Raw genomic sequence first — 27781 nt, 5'->3', positions numbered from 1 at the left:
CACTCAAGTGGGTCGGCCGACGGTCGTCGCCAAGTTAGGAAAGCAGTCGGCGCGATCACGCGCGCGAGTCACGCGGGTCGCGTCGGGAAAGCGCGTGGTCCTGACTCGCGCCCGCCTCCCGACTGCCGCGCGCCCTCCGCCGCACGGCATCCCCGACGCTATAAATCCGCGCGTCGGTCGTCGTTCCCCGCGCCTCATACCCTTACCCCGACCCTCCACAGCTTACAATCTCGCTTAAGAGAATATGCCGCCGAGAAAGAAAGCTGTCGCCGACGCCAACGGCGGTGCTGCAGATCCCCCTAAAGCCACGCGCTCCAGCGCGCGTGTGAAGGCTGCTGCTGCCGCACCTCCTCCGCCTGTACCCGCTTCGGCGCCTGCGAAACCCAAAGCCTCTGCGAAGGGCAAAGGCAAGGGCAAACGCGCTAGGGACGACGACGACGACGAAGCAGAGAAGGATGCCGACACCAGCGCGCCCGCTCCGAAGAAGACGAGGGGCAAAGCAGCCACTAAGAAAGAAGAAGATGCGAAGGCCGATGGCGACGCAAAGAACGACGCTAAAGACGCGCAGGAGGAGGAAGAGGAAGAGGAAGAAGAGGATAAGCCTGCTCAGATGGTAACCTGAAGTCCTCCGGATGTTGAATGAGCCATGCGCTGAGGCTTTGCTGATATGTTAGAAAACCGTGATCAAGCGAGGTGCAGCTCCTGTGGACGAAATTTCGGGCTTGGTTTGTACGTTCGATTGCCATTCCGTGTGGCGAGCATCGCTGACTGCCACGCAATAGCGACCCATCAAGTGTTCGCAGACGCGGAGGACGTCTGGGACGCGACGCTCAACCAAACGAACATTGGCAAGAACGCAAACAAGTCAGTAACCTTTCCTCGTGTTGCCTCATCTCCTATCTCATTTCTATATCTTCACTCCTGGCTTGGCTTCTGACGAGATTTGAGTTGTACGACGAGCTCACTACATTGGCAGGTTCTATGTTATCCAGCTCCTCCATCCTATCGGCAACCCCGCATCGTGCACGTTGTATACCCGTTGGGGCCGCGTCGGTGAGTCACGAAGACGATTACACCATCAACAAACTACGCGGGATATATGCGCCTTGTATTTGGTGCAACGTGGCGCAAGAGCTAACTTTCTGCCTTTTGTACTTGTAGGTGAGAACGGGCAATCGCAGAAAAAGGTACGTTAACTCATATTTGATAGTTGTACCCATGACTTGGCGACCGACCTAATGTGTAGGGACCATTCCCGGCGCAAAGTGCGAAGAGCGAGTTCAAGAAGCAATTCCGCAACAAGTCGGGCGTCGCTTGGGAGCAGCGCAAGACGGCCAACCCCGTATCCGGGAAGTACTCATGGATCGGTAAGTTCATCCTGCTCACTGTAGTTACAGAATCTTGGTCTTACGAAGCGGACAGCTCGCGATTACGACAACGAGGAGGAAGAGTCCAAAGAGAAACCCAAAAGCAAGAAGGACAAGAAAGAGGGTGAGAAGGAGCAGAAGAAGCTCGAAGTCGCGGATTCTGCCTTGGATCCAGGCGTGCAGGTGATTTCCGTCGCACGCGCCGCATAACTTTATACTTACCACGTTTCTTGTCTAGGCTTTCTGCAAGCTCATTTTCTCTACAAGGTAAGCTGTCGACTTGTGCACCGTTCATTAAGCCAACACAACCGACCAGTTATATCGACGCCACCCTCTCTTCGCTCAACTACGATGCCAACAAGCTTCCTCTCGGCAAACTCGCGAAGTCAACCATCCTCAGAGGTTTTGAGGCGCTCAAGGTGGAGTTTTCTTCGTTCTCTAACATTCGATTCGGCTGACTTGGCATGGATGATCAGGCCCTCTCCGAGGTGATTGACAACCCGGCATGTGCGAGGGCACAGGAGCTAGGTGGCTTCCAGAATGCGTGTCGCGAGCTTAGCGGACGATACTATTCGTACGTGCCGCGTTTCGTTGACCCAGGTTGACCCGGACGTCAGGTTGAACGGTCATCGTCTTCAGTATCATACCGCACGCTTTCGGTCGCCGGACTCCGACCACGATCGATACCAAAGAGCTCCTGAAGCGGGTAAGTAAGCGCGCTTGGGACCTTCTTTTTTCTTTCCCCGCCCGAAACCGCTGACCGCTGACGCGACGTGCGCAGGAACTCGATCTCGTCGACGCCCTGGGCGACATGGAGATCGCCTCCAAGCTCCTCGCCGACGACGCGAACAACAAGCACCTCACGCCCGACGGCACGAAGCTGCTTCACCCGCTCGACGCCCAGTTCGCCGCGCTCGACCTCGCGCGGATGGACCCCGTCGCGGCGGACTCGGGCGAATTCACCGCACTGGCGGCGTACGCACGGGACACGCACGGGCAGACGCACTCGCATTATCAGGTCAAGATCGAGCACGCGTTCAGGGTCGAGAGGTCCGCGTGAACCCCATGCCGTTCGGCGAGATTGCGAGCGGGAAGCTGACGCGGTATACGGATTTGTAGACACGGGGAACCGGACGCGTTCAAGAGCAAGGGGTTCCATGCCCTTCCCGACGGCGAACGCATGCTGCTCTGGCACGGTTCGCGTTCTACGAATTTCGCAGGTATGGATCACGTTGGGGTGTCTTCCCCTTGCCGGTTACTGATACTCTTCGCGCCAGGTATCCTCAAGCAAGGTCTGCGGATTGCGCCTCCAGAAGCACCCGTCTCTGGCTACATGTTCGGCAAAGGCGTGTACTTCGCTGATGTGCGTTGGGTCTTGGCTCCCCTACGATTGAAGCTAATTTTATCTTCGTCTCTCTCGTAGATGATGTCCAAGGCAAGCGCACGCTATCGGATCATGGTTTACGACTTTTACTGACACGTCACCTGCGTTCAGTCCGCAAACTACTGCCACTCCTAGTAAGGCAACTTCCGACTCGTTCAGCTGGACGTCGTGACTGACGCAAGGTTGCAGCTTGAGCGGCGGCATCGGTGTGCTTCTCCTCTGCGAAGTCGCCGCAAAGCCGTTCCACGAGCTCGTCGACGCGGACTACAATGCCGACCAGGGCTGCAAAGCCAACGGCAAACGGTGCGTGGGCTCCACCCCCCCCCCCCTTTCCGCCTGCCCTTGTTCCTCCATGAGAGGGCTGCTCTGTCTGACGTTGCGCTTCTGGTAGATGCACAAAGGGTATCGGCCGCACCCAGCCGGGGGATTGGCAAGATGCGGGCGAGACGTTGGGCTACGACGAGTTGCGCGGGTGTCATATGCCCAAGGGCCCCGGAAAGGATATCGGAGGGACCGCTTACTTGCAATATAATGAGGTGCGTCGCCATACTATTCACGCATTGGCCATCCCATACGCGATAGATGCTTGATCTGTCATAGCGGTCACTGACTATCTTGTTACAGTATATTGTGTATGACCCCGCTCAGATCCGGCTGCGCTACTTATTGATGGTGAAAATGAACTGAGCCGCAACTATCCCTGGCGAGTGCTCGATGTTGTTAACTGGTCATGTTGCTACAATTTTGTTTGCGTATGCCGTACCGATGTTCCGACACTTCAATCCCTATCGTTTAACGTAACCGCTGTCACGAACCTGACTGCAGATACTTGCCCTCGAATGAGTTCGGATTCGGCGCTGACGTGACCTTACCAAACGAGAGTGACCTAACAACCCACAACTTGCAGCTCTCTGTTGTTGACGATGAGCAAGAGAGAAGCATCGGCCTTTCGCTGCCCCCAGTGCGGGGATTGACCGCTGAGTGGTGGATGTGAAGGACAGACACTGCAGGGCGCGAAAGCGATAGACAGTATAGCCCCATGGGGACTTCACTGCTATGCCCTCTGACAAGCTTTACCGGCTCGTCGGAAACGTACAGCACCACCGCGTCTTCGACCGAGCTGACGGTCGGCGGCAGGTCATACACCACCCAGGCGCATTTCTCGTTGTTGCTCGCAGGCTTCCGCACACGGAACGATGGTTGAGACTACGGATATGCAATCGATTTCAGCTTCACCATCTAATCAAGGATGTGCTGGACGTGGTAGTTCATCACCGTATGAGGAAGCACAGCTGTTAGATAACTAAACTTACAGAGATCAACGGTCGCATATACTATGGATGAATAGTGCGTTGGGCGACGGTGCAAAATGTGAAAGCGGAACGAATTACCTATGCAAGCGACAACGCGTACTTTCGGCCTTAGTACTAAGTGGGCATAGTCCGTATCAAAATATGCATGAAAGCCCATGTACGCACGCCGAGCAGATGGGCCTGAAGTCGTCGGCATCCGCATCAGTCATCTTTGGCATCCGCACTGTGTCCGGTGGGTCCGGGAGGGAGCGGAATCGCTTGCCCGGTCTTTGGCATCAGCACCACCCGGAGAAGAGGAGCGTCGTCGAGGAGGCGGGACATGGCGAGGAATTCGTATTGCTACTCTCAACAGTACGTGGCGGATCCGGCACAATCCATACCTGCGTTTCCGAGAGACAATAATGATTCAGATGAGTACGGGAATGAACCAGGATAAACGTCGCGATCAATAGGGGGGCTCAGAGTTGGGATTCTGGCAAGGATTCAAGGACGGATTCAAGAGTCGATTCTGGACGCCGATTCTGGGTGGATTGGTGAAGCGGCTCTGGAGTCGCTTCACTCGATTCGACCAGAGTCCGATTCAGGTTCATCGCGTCGCTGCCTCGGAGTCCGAAACCACTGACGCGTCACGAGGTTTTCCAGGGTCTTCCACCCCCTCGTTCAGGCAATCCTCAACCTGTGTTTTACTCCTTTATATATATGTACTCGCGCAGAGGCTGTCACCAGGACCCTCAACATACCATTGTATCAGCAGTTTATGGGCAGAAGTAGATTGCATTTGGTAGTTCCGCATAGCAACACTCCTGACGCCTATTTAAGCCAATAAATATTTCACTCTTCTGGCTGCAAATAAACCTCGGACATACATTGTCGGACTCGAGCTTAAAACAAAGAAACTCTGTCACTCACGTTATAACTCGACCGTCGCATTCAATTCCAGAGTTTTCGCCACCTCGGATGAGCTGCCGATATGCCGAGCCCGTCGTTAAAACTCAGATGGGCATGCCGCAGTGTCGGCAGGATATTACGTCGTGCACAGAATCGGGCCAGAATCAGTGGTAGAAGCGGGGGGTTCAGAGTTGAAGGTGAGGAGAATCGGATTATGACCGTCGTAGCGACGGCAAAATCGACACAGAATCGACACAGAATCTGGGGCAGAATCGGCGCAGAATCGCCAACTCTGAACCCCCCTAATACGCGTCACACCACGATGGCGTGGGTCACGCACTGACCTGCATCTATGCACCTCCATGGACCAGGCTCACGAATGTGTCTGATACTGTCCCGCTTGCGCTCCACGTCGTTTCAACCCGTACATGACGATCAACCGCTTCTTCCATGTACGCCGGATAAGCTATATCAACGCAGACCGCGAAACGTGAGAGCAGCATGCAAAGCGGTATGAGAACGCCGACGTTAACCTGATTCCATCCCGTTCATGGGCTGATCACGATGTAGCGAATCAGCGATCAACAAGGCGCAGGCGGGAAGACCAAGACAGGCAGCGCGGTTAGCGCTTTACATAGGGGTTCCGGTTCGAGGGGTGCGCTGGGCTGCCGGGAGAGAGGTTTCCAGGCATTCGCGTTGGGACCCATTGTTTGCTGCGCACCCAACGGTTGGGTGCGCAGCAAACAATGGTACACATCTGCGAGGTGTTCCTTATGTTATAAAACTGACAAGTTGGGCACTAGCAGGTCAGAAAGGTTGGACTGCGAGGACACTTTCTACCAGAAGGCGGGGACGAAGTGTGAGCACTTCCACCACACCTCGTCCCGCGATCGCCTTCCGGATCCCGCTTCCCGCCCTCCGCTCGCCGCTACTTCCGCTACCCCTAACATGACATGTAGTTAAATAGGCGGGTGTCCGGTCATCAAGCTTCAGTGCTTCCTGGTTCTAATCCTTCGCGTACACAGTCTTTACACCGCACGCTCCACGCACCACCCACTCTATTCACGATGAACGCCGTCCTTTACAAGATCGCCACCGTGGGCCTCCGCCTCACCCTCCGTCGCGAGAGCGCCAACTTGCGTGTCGTCCAGGAAGATACTCTTATCCTCACCCAGGCCACCCAGGAACCTTCTCTAGCCCAGGAGGAACCTACCATCGCCCACGAGGAGTCCGCCGCTTGCCTCGACGATATCGACGTCGAAGTGCCCACGACCGCCACCGAACTGTCCGCACCGGTCGCCATTGAAGAGCCCAAGCCCGCCGCAGAGGAGCGTCGCGAGGATGTATCCGAGAGCTCGGCAACGAGCGACGAAGAGGCGCAGGTTGCGTCTGCTTCGGCCACCTCGGAGGCCTGCGACACTTCTGCGGAAATGGTCGAGAGCGACAGTTACTCCGCGCCGCGTGCGTCTAATGCCCTCGCACCACAACGTATCGGGATCGCGTCACTCACGTTCTTTCTCTCCAGTCGTTGAAGCGTGGCGCCCGATGGAGCAGAAGGACATCGACAGGCTCCGCCGCCGCCATGGGGATTCGGAGAAATTCTACGAGTGCCTCCAGTGGGAGCTAACCTACGGCGCGTTCCTGTTCCAGCACTTGCAGCCCTCGATCGAGGAATGGGAGGCGCTGCACGAAACCGAGCAATTCCTTCGCAGTAAGTGAACACTCCACCACACACTGGGCGTTTTCGATGAATGTTGCTCACCGACGTATCGGCCGCGTTTTTTTTTTCTTTTTTCTTTTGTATCAAATAGGCATGGAATTCATAGGCGATCGCCGCAACGGTTGCGCGTACAACATCCAGGACCGCGTCCCGCACCCGGACGACCTATACCGACAGTGCCTTTACAAGTGCGCGGTGCTCGACCCCGCGCGCCGGCAGCAGGAAGAGGAAGAGCGAATGAGGACGGACCCCGTCGGCGTCCTGATGGAGGCTATGGAGCACCGCGAGTGGTTGCGCGCGTTGCAGGCCGAGGATGAAAAAACTGGCATCGCCGCGTTGGCCAAGCTCGAACTCTCTTCCTCGACCCGGTACGCCGCCGGCGGGGCTATCAGCAAGGGCCGGCAGGGGCTCAGGAGCGCGTGTGACATGAGTGACGACTTGGAGGAGAGCATGGACGAATACGAGGACGACGAAGATGCGCCGACTGACGCCTCGGAGGTGCTTGATGACGGTCTCAGCGAAGGCCAGCAGGCGCTCAAGGACATGTACGACATGATCGACGGCTACGAGCAGAGCGTGGACGACTATGATGAGGACGAAGATATTTCCGAGGGCCAGCAGACGCTCCACGACATGTACGACATGATCGCCGACTTCCAGAACGACATCGCCGACTATCAGGAGAGCCTCGACTCCGAGCGGGCCTCCCGCGCCAAAACGGCACTCCGCCCGGCCATCGAGCCGGCGAACCACTTCGCCACGCACGCCGCCACCCTCGCCGTCGTCTCGGATAACGCGGACGATTCGCCCCTCAACGGGAGCGACGTCGCTTCTGCTTGCAGGGCTGCCCGCCATTCGCGGCGGCCGTCCACCGTCAACGTCGAGAAGGAGAACGGCGCTCTGGCGTCGCGCATCCCTCGACCCCGCGCTCGGCCTTCGGTTTTATTTTGTGAGTACAGCTTCGAACGTGCAATCACCCACTTGGCGGTGGAACAGGCAGGCTGATCCGTCCGTTTGCTTTTTCCAGAGAGTTTAGTTGGCAAATACGGCCTTAAGCCTTTTGCCTGCCTCCATCGTGGTTTTCCCCATTCCCGGATTTCTATTCTGATCATCTCATCTGTCTCTCTCTCTCTCTCTCGTCTTTCTCGGGGCTCCTCGACCTACAAGATACCCGGATATGGAACAAAGATACCAGGATACGGAATCAAGGACGCTGTAGAATAATAGTATGTAGTATCATCATGCGAACATAATCGTGCATTGTCACAAAATCAAATAAAACCGATTCGTCGCGCGAGTTCTGCCATCCTCATGCAATATGTGAGGTAACGGGACGTCAGAGCCTGGGCCAAGTCGCATAACCAAGTGGGGACATGTATAGATAAAGACCTGCGGTGATATCGATGGACGGGAGAGGGAGAAGGACTGTGACGTCCCCGGGCCGTCGGGCTTCCGGAGACCGCGGCCGGCTCTCCCTGGCTTTCCCTCGTTGAACACCTTCCTGCAGCGCTCGACGTCGCCGGCACCGGTGCTCGACGGATGGCCAGCCAACGCTCGGGCTCGGGAGGGCCGGGGATGCGGGGGCCAGACATACGACACACGTGTGATGCGGGGTAGAAGCTGGGGCTTCGACCCGTGGATCTACCTCGCAATCAAGCTTTCACCAGCGCCAGCCCTGCTTTCTCTAACGCCGCCCTCGCCAGCGTCGCCTCCCGCGCGCCTTCCACACGCAAACCCTGCCTCGCGCCGCGCGTGCTGCAATCGATGGCGACGAAACACCACGTCAAGCGCGTTACGCTGACGTCCAAGAAGAACTGGTGGATGGGTGCGTTTCCCGCATGCCCGTCGTTTCCCCGAGCCGCGAGCGAGACACCGACGCGCGTCTTCCCCCCTCTGCAGTCGAGCTGGACGATGACGACCAGCCGAACACATCCGCCAACTCCTTCTCCTCCAGCGAGGAGACCGCCGTCGCCTTCCCCCCACCCGGTACCGCGCCCGGCTCCCCGCGCACGGGCGACCACCATCCGTCGATGCTCGACCGGCTGCACCACCACCACCGCCTCCCCTCGCGCCAGCCCACGCGCGACGCGAGCCCCGCCCCGCCCGCACCCGAAGCCTTCAACATCCCGCGCCACCCGTCCTCCATCTTCTCCTTCCCCACCCCGACCTCGTACGCGGCCCCGCCCAACCCGACCGCGCACCTCGCGCCCGTCGCGCACGGCTCCGCCTCCGAGCTCTTCAAATGCATCGTCAAAAAGCCCGAGGTCGTCCAGCTCGAGATCAACGGCGAGATGCAGACGAACGCGGGCGACGTGACGACGCAGTTCCTCGCCGAGCTCCGGGTGTACACCCGCGTCGCGCGCCACCGCAACATCGCCGCCTTCCTCGGCTGCCTCGAGGGCGTCGGGATGGTGCTCGAGTGGATCGACGGCCGGACGCTGTACGACGCCCTGCGCGAGGGCGCCCTGCGCCCCGCCAAAAAGGTCGACTACCACAACCAGCTCCTCGACGGCCTCACCCACCTCCACTCCTTCCGCCTCTCCCACGGCGACCTCTCCCTGCTCAACGTCCAGGTCACGCGCGGCGACGACGTCGTCAAGCTCCTCGACTTTGGCCGCTCCGTCTCGGCCGACTCGATGTACGCCTCGCCGGACGACGAGATCCCGCCGGACCCGTTCGCGCCGCACCAGCTCGTGCGCGCCGCGTCGTCGTCGACCCCCTCCTCCTCCGCCGAGCGCACGTCGTTCTTCAAGCCGCACGAGCTGCTGCACAAGGTCGAGATCATCTACCCCGGCACGCGCCCCTTCTCCGCGCCGGAGATACTCCGCGGCGAGTGCGCCGACGCGCTCCTCGCGGACGCGTACGGGTTCGGCATGATCCTCGTCTGCCTCGATCGCGGGACGACGGTGGACGTGAAGCCGTGGGACCAGCGGAAGGATCTGCTCCCGAAGGGGTTCCTGGACGGGCTGGAGGTCTTTGGGGAGCGCGCGGCGTGGTATCTCACCCGGTGGGATCTTCGGAGACCGCTAAGGAAGGAGGACGCGATCCTGTGAATCGAATGGACCGTGTTTTTTCGCGTCTGAACGTCGTCGTCCTTTTTTTTTTTGCACGCTTTTTCAGTTCTATCGCAGGTCCCGTGTCTCGTATTGTAACGCGATGGAGCTCCCGTCCCCCTTCAGGCAAATGTACCACTTAATGCTGTATATTAATCGTAGTCGTATCCACGCTTGTATCGTCTTGCAAACGCATACTTATACGTATATACCCATGCTCACGCGTTCTGATCGAGAGTACAACCGGCCAGGCAAGTAGTACTAAGTAGAGAAGTACTCGCCGGGATAACTCTGAGAGGGTTGATTTAGAGGTGGCAAAACCCGCGAAGCGAACATAACGCGCTCTCACACTCCGTCGGCACGTTCACCGACAACACCGGTCACCGGCAGAGGGTGGTTCAATACAACAATTTCTTCGCCTTTTACTAAGGAATTCCGTGGACCACCCTCAATCCAATGTCGCATAACCAATTTCTCGCTACCTCAGGTTGCCTGAGCCATGTCCCTTTTCGGTCAGACGTTTTCTTTTTCTTTACCTGAATCCTCGCTGTGCTGTCACGCCGTCTGGCCGCCGCCTTAGCCTGGTATGTGCCAGACGACCAGCGACCTCTTTCTGTTCCATTATATATCCACCACTGCCTCAACTTCTATTGCATCGCGACTCCGTAAATGACGTATATGTATGTAGATAGCCCTCAAGGGATATATGTGCCTCGGGAATGTATGTAACATCGTTTCTGGATATCGCGTCCAAGGCTCCGATCCATCCAGCAAACCGACAGCAACAAAATAAGAAAAAAATGATCAACTGCGCTCGGACATGGTCTCCGGGTCCTCTAGGTCGCCCTGGACGATATGTCGCGCCTTGTTTTCGGGATCCGGCGCCGTCTTCGAGAACTCCTCGGGCAACAAGACTGATAGAAACGGGGTAAGTCCCCACCCCCACCCCCGTATAGACGGTAGCACATTCGGAAGACGAGGAAGACTATACTCACTGGCGCGGTCGACGGCTACCGGCAAATCGCGGTGCCGTCCACGGAGCATCACGAGGATCAGGACGAGCTTGGAACCGGTTCGCAGGGCGCCAGAGAAAGAGTAGTTCTCCTGGGTGTATCCTTGAGCGCGAAGGTCGACAAACGAGAAGGGATGAATGATGGCGTACCGTGGGTATTCCCAGTGAAAGCCCGATGGTGCCGTACGCGGAGACGATCTCGAAGAGGACGGTGAACTGGTTAAACCAAAAGTCGTTGCTTGGATCCATGATGTTCGCCCTCTGTCGCAAGGCATGGCACAAGGTCAGCCGAGGGAGCGAGAGAAGCAAACCATACGCGTTGGAGGAACGTGCCTCTATGATGCAGATGATAAGCATGGCTGCCGCCAGCCACCACAAGTCGAAAGAAAGTTGCCGCCGTAAATGCCAGCCGAGATACTTGCTGAACACCTCTCCCTTGGGCTCTTCCGTGTTCTCAGTGTCATCTACCTTGAACACGCCGAGCGAACGTTCCTCGTAGACGTTGGTGGCGCGGATCGACATCGCGATAGGGTACGCGGAGATATACCTATCGTGAGTGATCAGTTGAAGATGAAAATGACATAGCGATGAGCAGCGGCTGACATCATGACCAGATATAACAGCCTCATGGGTTTTCGGTTTGATCAGTGACTTAACATCCGAATGGTAGGTTGCGTACTCACTTCGTGGCCGGCGATAGTGCGTTGAGCGATACGATGGAAAATCCCGAGGCACGGACGCCGAGAGACTGGAACCAACCGGCTAGCACCCGCTGTCCACGAGGCAACGAGTCTGTGACGGGAAGTCCGAGGTCGAAGACGATGAAACCGGCCCATTCAATCGCGCTGCGGGGAGTATCTTAGGTGTTGAATGAAGCAGGGCCCCCGGGCAACTCACGTCAGGAACAAGAAGACGGCCACGAGGAACCACGATTGGTGAGCCGGGAAGAGATAAAGATAGCATCTGTTACGACGTTGAGGAAGGAGCCGAGCTCGAGACATAAGTTACGTCACCTTCGTGGATGATCGAGCAAAAACTGGAGGGCCGCTCTCTCCTGGGACTGGGGCACCAGACGGTAGAGCGCGTACACTGTCCACCGCAAGAAGACGGGCTAGAATATGTTTCAACAAGTATTACGAGGCAACCGGAACGTGATCTCACCATCAAGATGTTCGCCACAATGATCAAAAATCCAAGAATTATGACCAAGGGGAACGCGGGAAGGAACACGCCCATTCCCGCATCCACCAGTGAGAGACCGCCGCCGGTGTATCTGTATGCTTGGTTTTCAGCGATCACGTCGTGAAACATGACGATCTGACTTACGCGGAGAGAACTTGGAAAAACGAGAACCTGTGGCCAAAGAAAGTGAGTATCGGACGTAGCCCACTAGACGCAGAGCCAACCAAGCGATGGGAACTTGACGTGGTTGCGAGTCGAACACCGAGTCATACGTATGCACAGTCTTGAGATAGGCATAGAAGACGATGAAGCAGATGAGCTGTGTCACCACGAAGAACTGGGCGGATCATGAAGGTGAGTTCCGACCGAACACGGGAACAAGCCGGAACAGCGAACGCACGGCAGGCACGAGCCAGGAGAGGATCGTCAGCGCGGTATATTCCACGCCGCCGACCTCTTCGATCTGTTCGTCCGTCAGACCATCCAAATCGAAAAACGAGTTCCGTCCGATCCACATCGAGCCCGACTTGATGTAGTCCTTTACTTTGACGTGTACCTCCTGCGCCGCCTTCTGGAGGTCCGAGAGGTGCATGGACGACGAATCGTCAGACTCAGCCGATCGTCGTGGTCTGAAGGTGTCGACGGCATTCTTTTCCCTCGGTGTGCCATCCTTGCCGAGAGACGACGCCTGCGCGGGGGGCTGCACGATGTGCTCGGGGATCAAGGTGAGCTTTCGCTCGAGCTTGCGGTACGTGTCCGGCGCGTATTTGAGCATCAGGTGTCTGCTGGCTGCGAACGGCCCCGGAAAACCGCCGAAATGCCGTTCCGCGGTAGGGCGACGGCCGCGCGCTTCACCCGAGACGTCGGTCATGCCTCCTGGCGAGAGTGGCGCGCCGTTGTTGAACGTACGGCGGGTCCGGTTCGTGAGGTTGGTGTTCGTGCGACGGACTGGAATGCGACTGCGATTTAGCTCAGGGTGGAAATGCACCTTTGAAAAATACGCATACCGTTCAGGGGCGTAGGTCTCGGTGCGAAAGTGACGGCAGGGGGCGCTTGGGAGGAGTCTATGACGGACATGATGGACGGGGAGTCTGTGCGCTGAAAGGGTTCTCCGTGGGATATTGAGGTCGGGGATGATACTTCGGGCATGTCCTCCCCGGTCAAATTCGTGACCAAGGTCTGACGCTGGCTGGGCACGAGTGTAGTTGTGTTCGATGGGACGACTGTAGAGTGTTTTGTTCAGCACTTTGATTTGCCTAGCACGAGCAGTCCGACGTACCGGAGTCTGGGGGGCCCTGGGTAGGAATATCGGGTTGCGTGCTACTTGGCAGGGCAGGTTGAGATGAGGGGCCGTTCACGACGTCGAGGTCCAGGCGATGTGTTTGGTCGGGACCTCTCATAGACGCGGTCCAAGGGAATACGTCCATGGTCTTGGACCTGAGTTTACCCCAGATGCCTTGGCCGTTCTGTCGCTTTTGCCTGATGAGGTGGACGCATTTGCGCTTGAAATAATGCCTGCCAACGGGTTGAGGTAAATAGAGCAACGCGCTCCACTGAATGGGCGCGTACCTCCTGACCAAGACCATGACCCAGCTCACGAGCGAGTAGTCACCGGTCACCATCAGCCAATATAGTATGGCCTGTTGGAACCCCGTGGTCGTGCTGAGGTTGATCGTGCTGAGGCCCGTCACGGTTTGCGACGAGTAGCACAGGAACAGGGAGTCGACGTAAGATATGTGGTATCGTCCATTAGCCCCCCAGAATATCGCGGACCATATCAAAGGGTGTATAGTGAAGAACGCGAGGTGAATGCGAAAGAAGTTCCATTGGATGTGGGGGAGTCTGAACGACGACAACCGGGGCATCCCAGGACAAGCAGAATTCTAGATAGATAGCAGGATGGGGATACGGCACGAAGAGGAGTTAACTCCAAAAGTCAAAAGGGAATGCCGTGCATGGTCTGGCGAAAAGGCACTGAGGCGAGGCGTGCGCCGTGATGAAGTCCAGCGCTTTCCCTCGCGGGTCTGACGTTACAGCCTCGGCTATTTCTGGAACACCGGCCCCGTCGCGCTCGTTTGCTTCCGCCTTACGTAGGTTATAATGTCAATCAATAGCCTGATGGAGGCCGTTCAACGTTCAACACGCAGAGGCAATCTCCATCCAACATAATCAAGCAGCAGCTCGGGACAGGCGATAGATACACGTTATAACCTAGAGCTCCGTGTGACCTTTATCCAAGCCCACGAGCTCAACGTCGAAGACAAGCGCGGAGTTGGGGGGAATCACGGAGCCGAATCCTCGAGGACCTATAGGCAAATACTGTGTAAAGCCTGGGCCTAACTGCACTGAGTTCGGACGTGGACGGACCGTAAGCCATTTTGGCAGGAATGGTCAAAGTGCGCTTTTCGTTCAGGCACATGTCTTGTAGGCCCTTCTCCCAGCCGGAGATGACCTGACCAGCGCCGACTATTCCAGCGAGTTCAGAAGAGGGTCCCAGATAAAAGAGTACTTGAATAATTACGTCTCAAGGGCAAAGGTGAGTTACGGTCGTGACTGATGTAGGGTACAATCTATCAGCGAAATGCACGCATTATGATTTGCTTGCAGACTCACCTCGAATCGAACTTGTTCCCATTCGAGAACAAGGTGCCCGTCTGTTCAGTCCACCCAGTTCAGGACCTATACATTCGATGAGTCCCCAAACTGCCACGTACGTAGTGCACTCTGATGGTGTCGCCGTTCGCGCTCTTCACCGGGCAGTCCTCAGGAACATAGGTCTTATCAATGACCAGGTCTTCGGGCGGTTGAGGTGCCTCTGCGCTTGCGCCAGCAGCAGCGACGAGCAGACCAGTCAGAAAGGTGAAGAGCTTCATCACGACGGATGAGAAACGCGGAGCGGGAGCTCCACGTCTTCACGCGTCGCGTCTGTTTTCTCACGACTGTAAGTCTTCAACGGCGGACGATACTTACGACGAAGCTACCTACCTTGCCTCCGGTAACTCACAAGCGGACGAGGCCTGCTTTGAATACGTTGGCTTACTGAACTCCGGCGACGTTCAAGCATATGTAGGACACTAGCGATCTCGACGACGTAAACTGCCTTGCCATGCGAGCGTCACCGCAGAGACTATCCCCACAATCAATGCACAGGATACAGTACCCGACGGTACGCGGGAAGCCATGTCTGATGAACCAGACGTCTTTGATGGCGAATTGCTGGTACCCGTCACCGTAGGTATGTTAGTACTTGTGAAGGCCCTGGTGAAGGTCGTCCCCCCGATGACCCTAGTCTCCTCGCAGTTTCCGATATCCGCTGATACGGAGCACGCTACATTGCCCTGATATCCTATCGCTTTGTCGTCCCAGGTCGCGGTGGCGAAGTCGGAGCCTTCCACGAGCGTCACTACCATGACACGAACCCGTTCGTCACGTACGCTACGTCAGTCCGGAGAGGCTCACGCACCAGAGATGGTCTGCAAGCCGTAGCTATCGAATGTAAGTGCCTCTACTATTTCTATGGTTGTATGTCCAGCCTTGTCGATGCCGAGCTCGGTGGTGGAATAGTACTCGGAGCCTTGCGCGAGTGAGCTCGCAAGAGCCACTGATGATTAAGGTGTGTCAGACGATCGAACGATGGACATTGATTTTGCTCTATACCTTGAACACCTATCACAAAGAACGCAAGTATCGGAGATTGCATGATGTACCGAGTGCGTTGGTCAAAAAAATGGTGGGATCACACAGGGTATGTATCTTGCGTAGCTTCCGGAAGTCTTTCGAGCCACGATAAACCGGCAGTGAGCCTTTTTATACTGACAGTGGGTCAAGTATGCAGGCGCAGTACCACAGACCTACTGTATTTGTCTTTTGGGCGTTCGTTTTCATCTACCCCAAGACGCGCTCACCGGTAGATGGATAATCCGCACCCAGATGCGCTCACCGGTTAGCGCATCTTGGGGTAGGGCCGGTGGTACGATGTACGATGGGCGCAGCAATTCACGGGCCGCTTTGATTTCGACAGTTCATGCACATGGGTCCTGGGGCCTGAGTACTGACAGCAGAGTTCCTACTGAGCTTGTCTAGTTGTACAGTGGGTCACCGGTCTTCTAGACACCACCTCTCCTTTAGACAGTGGCTTTTTTCTCAACATTCATTGTTCCGTTGCTCCCCAAACTTTTTATTGAGGTGGAAGTAGTATATCTTGACATTTCTATGTAGTTTTTAGAGCAGTAAGGTTCCTACCCCAAACATGAAAAATCGCAAACAAGGCTGTGGCTGTGTGACACCAATTTTCCTCCATCTCTTGTGCCATGAAAACTAGCTCTATCGATATAAAACTCGAACTGGGTGACTGTCTGGGATGCAAAGTAATATTGTGCTTGTTCCTGTGTCCAATGGATTTCTCTTCGTTGCAGGGAAGGTGTTGCATTCTTCTCATGGCCTGGCAAGCTGCACTAAGTGGCAGTGCCATCTGTTTCCCACATTACCGCAGTCACATCCGTTATCAAGGGAAAGTAACCGTGGGACCCTGTCTAAACGAGTAATAACGGTCAAAATCATTCCCACGCTTCCCATGGCTCCTGGAGTTTTCTTGAAGAAGGATACTGGCTCAAAAAATCCCAGAGAGTATTTCAAAGCATACATCTTTGATGTAACAAGTTCTGGGGAGGGACGGTACTGTGTGAGGGAGTCGGGAGGCCGCACAAGATTTGGCGTCTAAACGACCGCTGTAGAGCCAGAGCTGAAAGCCGACTGCGTAGTCTTTCCAGGAATGGATGCCAAATTCCCGATCGCAAGACGTGCCCAACCTTGCTCGTGGACGGCAAAGGTTCAATTCATGGGTCGCTTCAGAGCGATGCAGGCCGAAGTGGGCCCGGGGAAGCAGCGTGACAACTTGGGTATATACATCGCAGAGCTGCGACGGTACGCCCCGGGGACGATTGGATGTCATTGTAGTCTATTACCTGGATGATTTTGAGGAGCTTTTAAAGCTTTATGTCCCTTGTAAGTTATCCGCGAGCGAACATCTCGGTTGGCGCTCCGCTCGGTAACCGGAGCGAGCCGGGGCACCGGGACATGCCGAGGTCTTGCTTAGTCAGATCTATACAGCACCTCACGCATTCCGCCCTCCCCGCCGACCACGACAACCTCGACGACAAAATGGTATGTTTGCTGCCTCACGTATGCATGATGCTCGGCCAACGATATAATCTTGTTGTAGCCTTCCCAGAAGACGTTCCGCACCAAGCAGAAGCTCGCCAAGGCTGCGCGCCAGAACAGGTGGGTTATCGCTGCTCCTCACTATCGAAAATGTTACTGACCAGGCCTTCCAGGCCCATTCCCCAGTGGTTCAGGTTAAAGACCGACACCAAGATTCAAGTTTGTCCTATCAAAATCACATCTTCAAGACGACATTTGCTGATTCGTTTGCCTTGTGCAGTACAACGCTAAGCGCCGCCACTGGAGGCGCACGAAGCTCAACATCTAAGCCTTCGGCCTGTATATGTATTCCGCTCGACGCTTGGTGCGTCTGGGAGGCTCGTCTCGTTCGCTCCCAAGAGGGCGGACCCGGTGGAGACGAGCGGAAGTGCAACCTGCGTCCGATCTCACAGCATTACACATGCATGTATCCATCGCACACCCATGCCATGCTTTCGAATGACAACCGCATGCAACATTGAATCCTACCGACTGCCTGTTCGAAAACGTGTGTGTGCTTAGGAGGCTAAGTGCGATTGCACCGACCTCAAACTGACGTTCAGCCTGTGTTCATTTCCGCTACTTCCTCAACTCCCCTCATGGTCAACTTGGTTCGCTCGAGTTACCCGCTGGTATTTGGAACAAGGTGCAGCCTTGAGTGTTTTCAGCTGTTGGGCCTTCAGTTCACGCGCGGCATTTTGGGTCGCACGTGGCTATTTGCTTTCCGGCTCTCCCGTTACAGCCTCGATTCGCGGTGGCCTATGGTACGAGACTTACCCGCGTGCCCGGCACGAAGTTGCAAGAAGTCCGGCCGCTTCTCACTTATGCTCGTGCAATTGACGTATTTGTTCCAGGTCCCTATCCGATTTCTGCACGATATCAGGAGATGGGCTAAGCACCATCAAGTATCTGGGTCTACTACTTTCCCCCACATGTCTTCTGGCTGCGCTTGCTCCCTCTGACGGGCGATTGGAGCACAGGGCGGTGCCTACGATGAATGGCCTCGCCAGCTATTGACCCCCCGGAAAGGTTGAGCTCTCATTCGGCGAGAACGAATCAGGCATTCCGCCCTCAGGCGAAGTCACCGTACGCACAGTCCATCGCGATGAAGTCCAGGGTCCAGCCGGCGTTCTGGCTCGTCCGACTGTCCATTGTGAAGTACACGCGGCGTTCCCCGCAATGGTCCTATGACGAGACCGACGGAAGTGGCGTTGAGAACGAGGTAAACACACCGCCCGCATCCTCGACCATCTCACCGTATCGAGTTTCAGGTCGCGATCGCCTATATGCAACACTTCGGTGGGTTATACGAGGTCGCGTGCGCGTCGTGGCACGTTGAGACGAGGGGCGAACGTGCGTTCATATGCACATTGGTTCGAGTGACTTCGCCCACGCTGATTGCTCTCTTTCAGTTCAGCTACGTCAGCTCTGCCGTCACCTCAGAAGCTGGATGCTCGAACTCGAGGTTCTCAGCACGCTCGTATCCTCCTGTCCGTGAAACGAGACACTTGCGCAAGCACCCGCTAACATACTGCTTCATACCACGGGCTCTGCGCAATGCTCCTCCGCTATCACCTAGGACCGTGCTCTCGGGCCTGGACTTGATTGGTCTGTGCGTTGCCGTCTGCCCCCTTGACGTACGCTTGGTCGTCACCTAGCTGCGCCGACCCTTCGCATCGACCCTGCAGGTGTGATGTGTTGAGCCACTATCAGCTCTTGGGCGCAAGAAGCCCCTCGTGCCTGTTCGGGAAAAGCTGGGACGTTCCCATCGGCGCCTTTTTATGGGCTTCCTCTGTCCCCGGCACACCGCGCCGCGCGTTGAACTTAGATCCTGCACCGCGAAGTCAGATCTAACCACGTATTCTATGCTCGAGCAACCTCTGTTTTAAGCCGCGATTATGCCGGTCACACGACAAGTGCGTTTCACCACCCTGTGGTTGCATGCAAGTCCGCGCGGACGATAAGAAGGGGCTCGCGCTGGCCGGTGGTCCTGCAACCCGCTCGACGATCGCCACACCCCTCCAATCCTGGTATATCTTCAGAGGCATAAACTGCTCACCGTCCCCCAAGCCCCACTCGCACAAGCACCTCACATCTTGTCCGTAACTTTACCGCCTTCCTACCCTCATGCATATTCACTGAATTTGTCCCCGTAGTTCTTCGCCTCCCCCGCATTCGCAGGATCAAGATCATGGGTGCCTCCGCCTTCCCCCCCGAATGCGTCCCCTTCTGTGCCTCTCAAGCACGCGAGGTCAACCCTGCGGAACTCGTCGGCAAGACCGTTCGCTCTATCCGGCCAGGTCCTACCGCCGACGCGCCGCACACCGTCTCATTCCTGTGCTCGGACGGCTCCGAGTTCGAGGTCCGGGTCGCCGGACTTTCCTCTACGTCGGAGACGTACATCGAGTACGCAATCCGCGACGCCGATGTCAGAGGCCGCCGCATCACCGGCTGCTCGCTCATGCGATGCGCGGTCAAGGACGATGACGATTCCGACGACGGCAAGTTCAGCCCTGCCCGCGTGCCCGCGCTGGGCATATCCTCCTCGCCCAAGCACATCGCGCTTGGAATCAAGTTCGAGGGTTCGAACCGGTGGCACGTCCTCGAAGGATACGAGAGCGACTGGGACTCGGACAGCGATTGCATAGACGCTTCGGAGTATCGCCGAGTCTACATCGTGCGGAGCGCAGGTCGCCGCCGCTCGACCCTATTCCGCAGGGTGACCGGTAGCTCTTCGATTTCTTCAGGTTCATCTACTTCGGTGAGTTACCTCGTTGACTTCACCTGGCCAACACTGACCCTCTTTCTCAGCAATGAGTTCACCTTCATCTGCAATCCCCGAACGGCAATTGCTTGTATCGTTATACCCATCATCGCGGCGGATCATATATCATGGTGTATTTCATAGTATCTATTGTACATTGCCGGTGGCAGCCCCTTCGATCCGTACGAGAAATGGAAGACCCGTCGGAATCGCTTTGAGAATGACGCGCTCAGGGTCCAGACGTGAAAACTGCCGACCTTGAACTCGCCCGGAACCGCAGGCTGGAGGCACGAGCTGAGACTCGCGACGGGAGCTCCTTACTCGGACCGGATGTCAGGTTGCATGTAGTTCCGATGCGGTTGAGGGAGAACGTCGGACGCAGCGAGCGCTTCCAGTGGCGACGGTTTGTGCAGATCTTCAGGGCTCGACCCGGACTCTTCGGTCCCCGACGTTTCGACGTCGTCACGTTTCCAGTCATGAGAACCGCTCTGACGCCCGCCCCCGGGAGTGACCGTGTCCATGATACCGATCGTGCTGTTATTCGAGTCGTCATCGTCGTGCGACTCGGCGTAGGAGGGCCCGCGGTATGAGGCGGTCTCGCGGTTATGCTTGCCTGCGCCCTCGTTTTGCGACGGAGGAAGGCGTTCGTAACTGGGGCCAGGCGGGGTCATCGCCGGGGGATTCATGGGATTCTTGTCGTCTACGGTGCTACGGGACCACTCGATGTGGTGCTTGGCGTTGACGTAGTCCGGCGGGTGACTATGGACGTCCGTTCCAGTGGGATGCGCGACCTTGCCGTCGCGGACATGCTCGGTGCGCATGCGTAGTTTAGGTATCGTCGAGGATGCGACTTCGCGGGTTACCATCGCGTCGGCAGCAAGGGGACGGGAGTGACGTCGATGATGTTGGGTTAGCGAAGATCTGGTAGAATCGAAGGTATGTCCGTTTGCAGCGTTGGCTGTGACCGCCATCGCAAGAATCAGCGCAGGACCGATTATGCGGACCATTATAAAGGATAGGTGGCGACCAAGCTCGGTGGTAGTCTGTGGTGTGTGGATGTACACGACCGTGAGCTGGAACCGGCACCTTATAAGCAACTTCTCCAGCTTGACACCTGTCCATCCAGGTTGGCATTTATCGCTTGTCGTTACCTGTTCCTCAAGTCTGGAGCCGGTGCATGACACAACCAAGCGTCATGCATTGTTCGTAGAATCATTATAGTAATACACGAGCATAAGCGCCTGTGAAGAACAGACAGACAACTCATGATACACACCGATACCCATTCTTTACTTTTTCTCCACACCCTTCAATCGGTCCTCCACCAAAGACTGGAACTCTTCCCTCAGGATGGCTTCCCTCCTCTCCCGCTCCTCTTTCTGCAATTTCAGGATACCGCGCTTCTCTTCTGCACTGATAACCTGGTTCTCCTTCCGGATACGCACGGCGTTCATGCGCCTATGCCTGCTGCCGCTCATTACGTATCCCACTTGCTCGTACTTCTCGATTTCGTCCGACGTCAAGCCAATTTCACCACGACGCGGGATGCGCGCCTCTGTACCGTCCTGGAGGAAGGCAGCCATCGCGCTGCCCTCTCCGCGAAGGAGGGCGCCGCCGTATTGGCGCTCGTCGACCCGTTGCTTGCCCGTTCCCGCTTTTTGCAATGGCTTCGGGCCCACATCGTCGTCGTCCGAGTCCTCTTCCGCGTTGTGTGCAGGAGCCTGAGACGCCGCACGTGAAGTAGTGCCATGCCTAGATACTGGAGGCGCAGTTGCCGCGAGGATGGACGTAGATGGCTTTTCGACCCACTCGTCCTCGTCGGCAGGAGGGGTGGGGGTTCGAGGAGATCGGCTCGCGCTTCGCGTAGGGCTTTTCGTTTTCTTGCGATGCGAGTGTTCGCGACTACGTGTGCGGTGGCGCCTTTCCCTGCGGTCCTCCTCCTCGCTGTCATAGCTGCGGCGTTCGCTCCGCGACCTTGTCCGGCGCTTCTTGCGCTCCCGCCGCTCCGCTTTCTCCTGCTCCTTCTCTCTCTTCGCTCGTTTCTTCTCTTTCTTCTTCTTCTTCCGACGTTCTTCCTCCGAATCGGTGTCGGACGGTGTTTCCGACCGTAATCGTGCTCGTTTGCTTTTTCTTCGGGATTTGTGGCCTCTGTCTGAATCGGTAGACCTGTATATTGTCAGTACATTTTGTTGTAGTAAGATGACTTGACGTACGGGCTCCTGGGAGGCTTGGGAGATCGTGGCCAAATGTTTACTGTGGTTACGTCCCTCTGCTGTCGACGACTGAAGGAAAGGTCTATCAGACACACGAACTCGATTTAACAACAGCGAAATATAAACCTATCAAAGAAGTCAGATCCTCCCCCTCCTCCATGAACAGGCAATGGTTGCCGTTCGCCTCTGCTTGGGTACATGTTCTGTTGCTGCCTCCATGGCGCTGCGCCCTCCGTCTGACGGGGCGGGCTGGGGCGTCTATATGCATCGTATTCAGGGCTCCTTCGCCCCTCTCTACTTCTGCTTCGTCGCTGCGGCCTGTCGTCTCGTCGGTGATCACGATCCCGACTTCTGCTACGGCTCGGCGTACGCCTCGAACGTCGAGGTGACGGAGAGCGGCCGCGTCTGCTGTCCCGACCGTAGAATTCTTTTGGGTCTTGAGGGACAAGACCCATGCGTGAAGGGTGCACGGTCGCCATCGTCAGTATCTGGTCGGCGCAAACGACTGAGTCGAGCAAGGCGGCCGCGGTGGCACAAGCGAAGCGGCGGTGACGCGGGCACAGCTCTGACAGAGGGTTGACGAGTCCTCCCACTAAGCTTTCCCAATGTTCTGACTCAACGGGCTATCAACGCTGAATCAGTCAAGTAGTTTGGTATAAGAGCCATGTCAGGTCTACTTGGGTCCACGATAGGACTCCGGCGACTGTGCCCACGTATACGGTCATTTGGACACGAAGCCATGGCGTCCGACTTGCATCTCCTAGTCGTTGGTCTCGGCAATGCGCCCCTTCCCAATACGCGGCACAGGTACGTGAAGGTCCTCTTGCGCGAATATATCGCCTTACGATATCTATCCTTAGCGTCGGTCACGTTGTTATCGACTCTCTGGCGTCTCGAATGGGTCTGCGCCTTTCCTATGACCGTTCTATGGGCGGCACATATGGCACCACCACTGTCATGCTCGGTCAGGTGCCAACTACTGTGACCCTCTTGAAGCCCAGTAAGTCTTCTCTTATTTATATTATGAGCACCCGACGCTGACGTCGCGCGGTTCGCAGAGAACTTGATGAACATACTCGGGCCAGACGTGGCCACAGCGCTCAGGAAGACGTGCATGCTCCCCTCCGGCAATCTCGTCGTCATACACGATTCAATAGAGCACAAGGCACAGACAGTGTCTTACAAGACGGGCGGATCCGCAAACGGACACAATGGCGTTCGGAGCGTCATCACCGCTTTGGGCCACAAGCAGGAGTTTCACCGAATACGTATCGGGATAGGACGCGAAAGGTCTGACCCGGCGAAATACGTGTTGGGACCCTTATCTGCGGAAGAGCGTCTATTCTGGGGGTCGTCGGGTCACGGTACGGACCTTGTCTGGAAGCAGCTCGAATTTGTCGCGCGACAGCAAGGCAAGCAACAGGGGTGAAGAACGCATCATACTTTCCATACGGCCGCTATGGGTACACCAACCATACGCGGTTCTGCTGTCCGTCGCTGGCCACATTTCGCAACTGCGTGAGATGCTCGATGCTGATACACCGTTGCCATATCCGGCACCTTCCCGGTCTTTCTCCGCTCAAACCGACCCAGATCAACTCTGGCCGTCGCTCGACCATCAGAGAAGGCCGTCTTCGAACGCGATGCAGCGCGCTTCCGCCCGCCCGCCGCATCGGCCAAACAAATGTAAATAACGCGAACGTCACGAGGGTCGCGCTTCGGCGCCTTCGTCGACGCAAATGCATATGGGAGCCGCATGGCCCCGCGCACTTCCCGCCGCGCTCGCCGTGGTTCGCGACGTCCGCGGTTCCTTAAGTATCGCGTGCCGCTGTCTCCCCGGGGTTGACGCGAAGACTGTCCCCGGGTCTCAACTCTAATCCCTCATCGACCGCACTGGGCCAGCGAGAGTTCAGCGATGGCGATACTTCGTGCAAGAACGGCGTTGGCCGCAGCCTTGGCAGCTTCGACTGCCATAGTCAGCGCTCAGCCTTCTCCCGAAGTGCAGAAGAGGATCTCCCAGGCAATCGAGAACGCGGCGAACGAGACGACGATTGACTACACCTCTTTCGTCAACGTTTTCATCGGTTCGCTTCCGCCTGTACCGGAACCTCAGTTTCTGTACTTATGAGATTGTGTATTGTCACGTAGGCACAGGTGTGGCGAATGCTTGAGAATGCGTCCCTTATGATTGACTATGACCGTTACGACACCCGCTAGATAATTTCGGGGATGTCTGGTAAGCAGCGGGCATACGACTCTCATTTGGAAGCCTGATCCAATGCCTTGCCCAGTCCCGGCGCATCCATACCCTTTGGGATGGCAAGTCAAGCTGATCAAAAAAAGCTTGAGAATACGATCTGAAGTCCAAATCCTGACAGGTTAAGTTCTCCACCGACCTTACAGGATATGCACCTGCGGGTGAGGAGACTCGAGAACACTTTCCGCGCAAGTTTCTCACATCGCGTTAAGGTTACATCACCGACCCAACACAGAAGATTCGCGGTCTCTCCCCTCTCCATGATTCCGGAACCGGTTCCTCCTTGGGTAACTCTATCCGACTGAGCATGGGAAGTGTCTGATTGTGTGCAAAGGAACTTATGGCAACTTCGAGATCATGCCTTTGTTGTGCCCCAAAGGGTAAGCTTTCAGCCAATCACCTTGTTTTGGTGCACAAGGTGGAGCTAATCTCGTCCTTGCAGATTCGATACGTGCACCACAAGATTGAACGCTCGAGAAAGGTGCGTCCTGAAATCACCAGCAATGATATGTGATGTGCTCAAAGACCATCAGATTCCGCAAGAACAACACCGATGGTTGTTTTCGATCCCATGCCACAAAGACATTCCTAATAGCGATCCGTTACAGATGCGTCCCCTGGATACTTCTCCCAAACGATGGACAACGATCTCAAAATGGAAGCCACCTCTACTCGTCGCGCTGGTCTCGAACGGTTCACCTTCCCCAAGGGATCAGGGACACCTTACTTCGTACTGGATTTGGCGAACGACCTTCCAGGGTCCTTTGCAGGAGGTAACTTGACCATCGACCCCGATGCAGGTCGTATCACCATTGGTGGACATTGGGGTTCTAGGCATGCTGATCTGCCTCCTCGGCACACGCCCAATCCTGACGATATTGTCTAGTTTCGGACCAGGGAACTTTCATTACCAGGCCTTTGCTTGCTATGACCTGCTTAATAATGGGAAACAGACATTGAAGGAATACGGCGTCTGGACCGGCGACGACTATGGCCTCGATGCCAAAGGTCTGGGGATGACACACCTCAACCTTTCGCAGAACCTCATTGGCGGCCCACCGTACGAGTCGGGGGCACTATTCTCCTTCGATCATGAACCCTCCGAAGTCATCATTCGTGTGGGTGTCTCATTCGTGTCGGCCGATCAGGCGTGCCAAAACGCCGAGCAAGAGGTCGGAACGTCCTCGTTCGACGACATCGTGGCGCAGTCGAAAGCGCTCTGGAACGAAAAGCTGAGTAAGATCGAGATTGACGTTGCGCACACGCCTCCGAACGTCACCGAACTGTTGTACTCGTCGCTTTACCGGTCATTCCTGACGCCGGTACGTGTCATATGTCGGTGAGGGTTCCTCCTCCCTTGCTTACCTCGGTGATAGAACAACGCCACCGGCGAGACGCAAGGAGTCTTCGCCGGCACATCTTCCTTCTACTTTGACTCTCTGTACTGCAGCTGGGATACCGTAAGGGTGTTTCCAATCCGCGTAGCGGTATCGTCTGATCAGATGAGCTAGTTCCGGACCTTCTACCCGCTGCTATCCCTACACTCTCCCGTCGAGTTCGCGCAGATTGTTGACAACTATATCGACGGGTACCGCAAGATGGGATGGATGCCCGAGTGCCGAGCCAACAACCTCCCAGGATGGACCCAAGGCGGTGCGTAAACGGATATTTTTTCGGATCTCCTCTCGAGATTGACGATGCTCGCGACGCAGGCAGCAGCGCGGATAACATTGTAGCCCAGTTCGCCGTAAGCTATCACAACGAAGCGGCTGCCCTTGGCATCGACCTGCAGGAGCTATACGCAGCGCAAGTTGCCGACGGACAGGTCAATCCACCAGAGTGGAATACCCTGGGTCGTCAGGTGAACGTATACAAGTGAGTTTAGACTCCCCCTGCATGCCTCTCAAAGGCTAATCCACTTGACATTAGACAATGTATGGCCCGATGGTGCAACAAGGAACGTGACTCTAGAAACTGATCGACGTCTCTAGATGGTTACGTGCCGTTTGCAGTGTTAGACACCGAGTCCACGGGAAGACAAACAAGAGAAGGTAGTAGAACGGTGGAGGTGTGTACCTTTCTCCTCAGGTCACTTACGCGATTTCAACTGATGCACGTTCAGTACGCCTTCGAGGATTTCGGAATACGGCAGGTTGCTCAGTTGTTGAACAAAACCGATGATGTAGCGTATTACACCAACCGATCCTTCGTGGGTGATCCAGTTATCTACGCCTGCGCTGTTGTTCATCCCACTTTCGCTTGCAGAACTACCGCAATGTTTGGGACCCTACGGTTAAGAGCAATGGATTCAAAGGTGGCGGCACTCTCGTATTCAGGCAACGATCGACTCACCGAGCATTCGTGCTTCTGTCAGGTTTCCTTCAAAAACGATACGCCGACGGAAAATTCAACTTCACCGATCCTACACATTGCTCGCCTGTCGACGATGTGACTACAGAGTGCTCCCTCCAGCAGGATAATACGAACGGCTTCTACGAATCATCTTCGTGGGAGTACAGTTGGTTCGTGCCGTGATCTATGAACGAAAATCCCCTTCACTCAGATGCTGTGACGATAGGTTCGCCCCGCACGACACAGCACATCTCGTTCAGTTGATGGGCGGAAATGTACGATGTGCTGCCATGCCGGGTCCGACTTGGAGACTGACGTTGTCTCGGCATCCCTCAGTCGACGTTCCTCGACAGATTAGACCACTTTTTTGAAGCCGGCTATTACGAAGCCGGTAGGTCTGCCTTCTTTCCTCCTATTCACACTTGTTGAATTGTAGGAAGGCAACGAGCCGTCATTCCAGACACCTATAGGATACCATTACGCGAACAAGCCAGCACGCTCGGTGGATCGTGTTCGCGACGTGGTGTTCTCCAACTTTGACATCAGTAAGCTCGCATCATCTCTTGTAGACACCGTTGACTGACACGAATATCACAGCACCCGGTGGTTTGCCAGGAAACGACGATCAGGCAAGGATCATGTTGGAGCTAGCTAACATATATGGTATTAACAGGTTTATTGCAGGCTGCGATGGCGACCTTGCTCTCCTGGCACCTCCTCGGCATGTACCCCGTGCCGTCCAGCACCGAGATCCTCATCCTGTCGCCGTTCACCCCGAAGTTCACCATCCACAACAGCTACCTCGGCGTTTCCACTACGGTCAACGTCGTCAACTTCGATCCCAAGTCCGTGAACGGTACGATCCCCAAGGGCGCCTCCGCATACGTTGAAAAGGTCACCGTGAACGGCGTCGAAACTGAGAGCAGGTGCCACTTCGACTTTTATGACACCTTCCGCGCCGGGGCCAACATCACGATCACGCTCACTGCCGACAAGGATAACGTTGATGACTGTGCAGGCAGCTTGCCGGAGAGCTTATCGACAGGCGGATTTGCGAGCGCGAGGTGAGAACTGAGA

At 56.1% G+C, this 27781-nt stretch overlaps 8 protein-coding genes across 8 annotated transcripts; 4 read left to right on the top strand and 4 right to left on the bottom strand.

Moving 5' to 3' along the window:
* Positions 1-282: 282 nt before the first annotated feature.
* PUNSTDRAFT_83017 (PARP-domain-containing protein) lies at positions 283-3549 on the top strand. Its single transcript, XM_007380872.1, has 19 exons — positions 283-613; positions 675-729; positions 783-864; positions 977-1053; positions 1162-1187; positions 1247-1367; positions 1423-1550; positions 1606-1634; positions 1684-1786; positions 1844-1941; positions 2007-2073; positions 2149-2417; positions 2487-2587; positions 2645-2730; positions 2791-2802; positions 2863-2885; positions 2941-3054; positions 3143-3287; positions 3376-3549. The coding sequence occupies exons 1-19, from the start codon at positions 611-613 to the stop codon at positions 3436-3438; spliced, it is 1602 nt and encodes a 533-aa protein (XP_007380934.1). The 5' UTR covers positions 283-610; the 3' UTR covers positions 3439-3549.
* Positions 3550-6019: 2470 nt separating this feature from the next.
* Positions 6020-9929, top strand: PUNSTDRAFT_124774 (uncharacterized protein; the record flags this gene model as incomplete). The annotated part of the gene is made up of 5 exons (XM_007380871.1): positions 6020-6413; positions 6478-6663; positions 6764-7621; positions 8330-8497; positions 8572-9929. 5 exons carry the CDS (start codon positions 6020-6022, stop codon positions 9723-9725), a joined length of 2760 nt encoding a protein of 919 aa, XP_007380933.1. The 3' UTR covers positions 9726-9929.
* A 440-nt stretch (positions 9930-10369) lies between these two features.
* Positions 10370-13871, bottom strand: PUNSTDRAFT_50413 (TrkH-domain-containing protein). Its single transcript, XM_007380870.1, has 15 exons — positions 13489-13871; positions 13199-13434; positions 12927-13142; positions 12320-12867; positions 12144-12256; positions 12064-12090; positions 11899-12010; positions 11751-11848; positions 11635-11700; positions 11421-11582; positions 11341-11361; positions 11071-11284; positions 10888-10998; positions 10721-10829; positions 10370-10639 (listed from the first exon to the last, which is right to left on the bottom strand). The coding sequence occupies exons 1-15, from the start codon at positions 13782-13784 to the stop codon at positions 10530-10532; spliced, it is 2439 nt and encodes an 812-aa protein (XP_007380932.1). The 5' UTR covers positions 13785-13871; the 3' UTR covers positions 10370-10529.
* Positions 13872-14067: 196 nt separating this feature from the next.
* PUNSTDRAFT_98498 (uncharacterized protein) lies at positions 14068-14792 on the bottom strand (the record flags this gene model as incomplete). Its single annotated transcript, XM_007380869.1, has 5 exons — positions 14068-14225; positions 14287-14385; positions 14441-14472; positions 14533-14573; positions 14634-14792. 5 exons carry the CDS (start codon positions 14790-14792, stop codon positions 14131-14133), a joined length of 426 nt encoding a protein of 141 aa, XP_007380931.1. The 3' UTR covers positions 14068-14130.
* A 2260-nt stretch (positions 14793-17052) lies between these two features.
* PUNSTDRAFT_50412 (ribosomal protein L39e) lies at positions 17053-17605 on the top strand. The gene is made up of 4 exons (XM_007380868.1): positions 17053-17082; positions 17141-17199; positions 17253-17298; positions 17360-17605. Exons 1-4 carry the CDS (start codon positions 17080-17082, stop codon positions 17405-17407), a joined length of 156 nt encoding a protein of 51 aa, XP_007380930.1. The 5' UTR covers positions 17053-17079; the 3' UTR covers positions 17408-17605.
* A 1584-nt stretch (positions 17606-19189) lies between these two features.
* Positions 19190-21066, bottom strand: PUNSTDRAFT_50411 (uncharacterized protein). Its single transcript, XM_007380867.1, has 4 exons — positions 21009-21066; positions 20871-20950; positions 19930-20818; positions 19190-19879 (listed from the first exon to the last, which is right to left on the bottom strand). The coding sequence occupies exon 3, from the start codon at positions 20701-20703 to the stop codon at positions 20200-20202; it is 504 nt and encodes a 167-aa protein (XP_007380929.1). The 5' UTR covers positions 20704-20818; positions 20871-20950; positions 21009-21066; the 3' UTR covers positions 19190-19879; positions 19930-20199.
* A 105-nt stretch (positions 21067-21171) lies between these two features.
* On the bottom strand, positions 21172-21510 carry PUNSTDRAFT_61822 (DUF926-domain-containing protein; the record flags this gene model as incomplete). Its single annotated transcript, XM_007380866.1, has 1 exon — positions 21172-21510. A coding segment is annotated over one exon (339 nt), but the record flags the coding sequence as incomplete, so codon positions are not given.
* Positions 21511-22678: 1168 nt separating this feature from the next.
* On the top strand, positions 22679-27772 carry PUNSTDRAFT_118812 (glycoside hydrolase family 92 protein; the record flags this gene model as incomplete). The annotated part of the gene is made up of 25 exons (XM_007380865.1): positions 22679-22902; positions 22956-23095; positions 23154-24179; positions 24313-24331; positions 24387-24414; positions 24474-24513; positions 24565-24639; positions 24687-24732; positions 24795-24833; positions 24886-24908; positions 24961-25186; positions 25239-25674; positions 25729-25812; positions 25864-26005; positions 26065-26227; positions 26282-26286; positions 26344-26420; positions 26475-26561; positions 26618-26666; positions 26727-26874; positions 26931-26979; positions 27041-27095; positions 27145-27249; positions 27302-27333; positions 27389-27772. The coding sequence occupies exons 3-25, from the start codon at positions 24011-24013 to the stop codon at positions 27770-27772; spliced, it is 2481 nt and encodes an 826-aa protein (XP_007380927.1). The 5' UTR covers positions 22679-22902; positions 22956-23095; positions 23154-24010.
* Between the last annotated feature and the right edge of the window lie 9 nt (positions 27773-27781).

Source organism: Punctularia strigosozonata, assembly GCF_000264995.1.
Source record: "Punctularia strigosozonata HHB-11173 SS5 unplaced genomic scaffold PUNSTscaffold_3, whole genome shotgun sequence".
Classification (NCBI taxonomy): Eukaryota; Fungi; Basidiomycota; class Agaricomycetes; order Corticiales; family Punctulariaceae; genus Punctularia; species Punctularia strigosozonata.
This window is presented reverse-complemented; position numbering and strand designations above follow the sequence as displayed.

What these genes read in the sequence shown, in the direction of transcription:
- PUNSTDRAFT_83017 (XM_007380872.1), top strand. An exon ending in ATTGGCAAGAACGCAAACAA is followed by an intron (nt 865 to 976) that starts GTCAGTAACCTT and finishes CTACATTGGCAG; the next exon opens with GTTCTATGTTATCCAGCTCC. An exon ending in TACCCGTTGGGGCCGCGTCG is followed by an intron (nt 1,054 to 1,161) that starts GTGAGTCACGAA and finishes TTGTACTTGTAG; the next exon opens with GTGAGAACGGGCAATCGCAG.
- PUNSTDRAFT_50413 (XM_007380870.1), bottom strand. Translation starts at nt 13,784, where the DNA reads ATGCCCCGGTTGTCGTCGTTCAGACTCCCCCACATCCAATGGAACTTC. An exon ending in TTGCTCGATCATCCACGAAG is followed by an intron (nt 11,701 to 11,750) that starts GTGACGTAACTT and finishes ACGTCGTAACAG; the next exon opens with ATGCTATCTTTATCTCTTCC. An exon ending in GCCGTCTTCTTGTTCCTGAC is followed by an intron (nt 11,583 to 11,634) that starts GTGAGTTGCCCG and finishes TACTCCCCGCAG; the next exon opens with CGCGATTGAATGGGCCGGTT.
- PUNSTDRAFT_50412 (XM_007380868.1), top strand. An exon ending in AAGGCTGCGCGCCAGAACAG is followed by an intron (nt 17,200 to 17,252) that starts GTGGGTTATCGC and finishes CAGGCCTTCCAG; the next exon opens with GCCCATTCCCCAGTGGTTCA. An exon ending in AGACCGACACCAAGATTCAA is followed by an intron (nt 17,299 to 17,359) that starts GTTTGTCCTATC and finishes TGCCTTGTGCAG; the next exon opens with TACAACGCTAAGCGCCGCCA.
- PUNSTDRAFT_50411 (XM_007380867.1), bottom strand. Translation starts at nt 20,703, where the DNA reads ATGCGCACCGAGCATGTCCGCGACGGCAAGGTCGCGCATCCCACTGGA.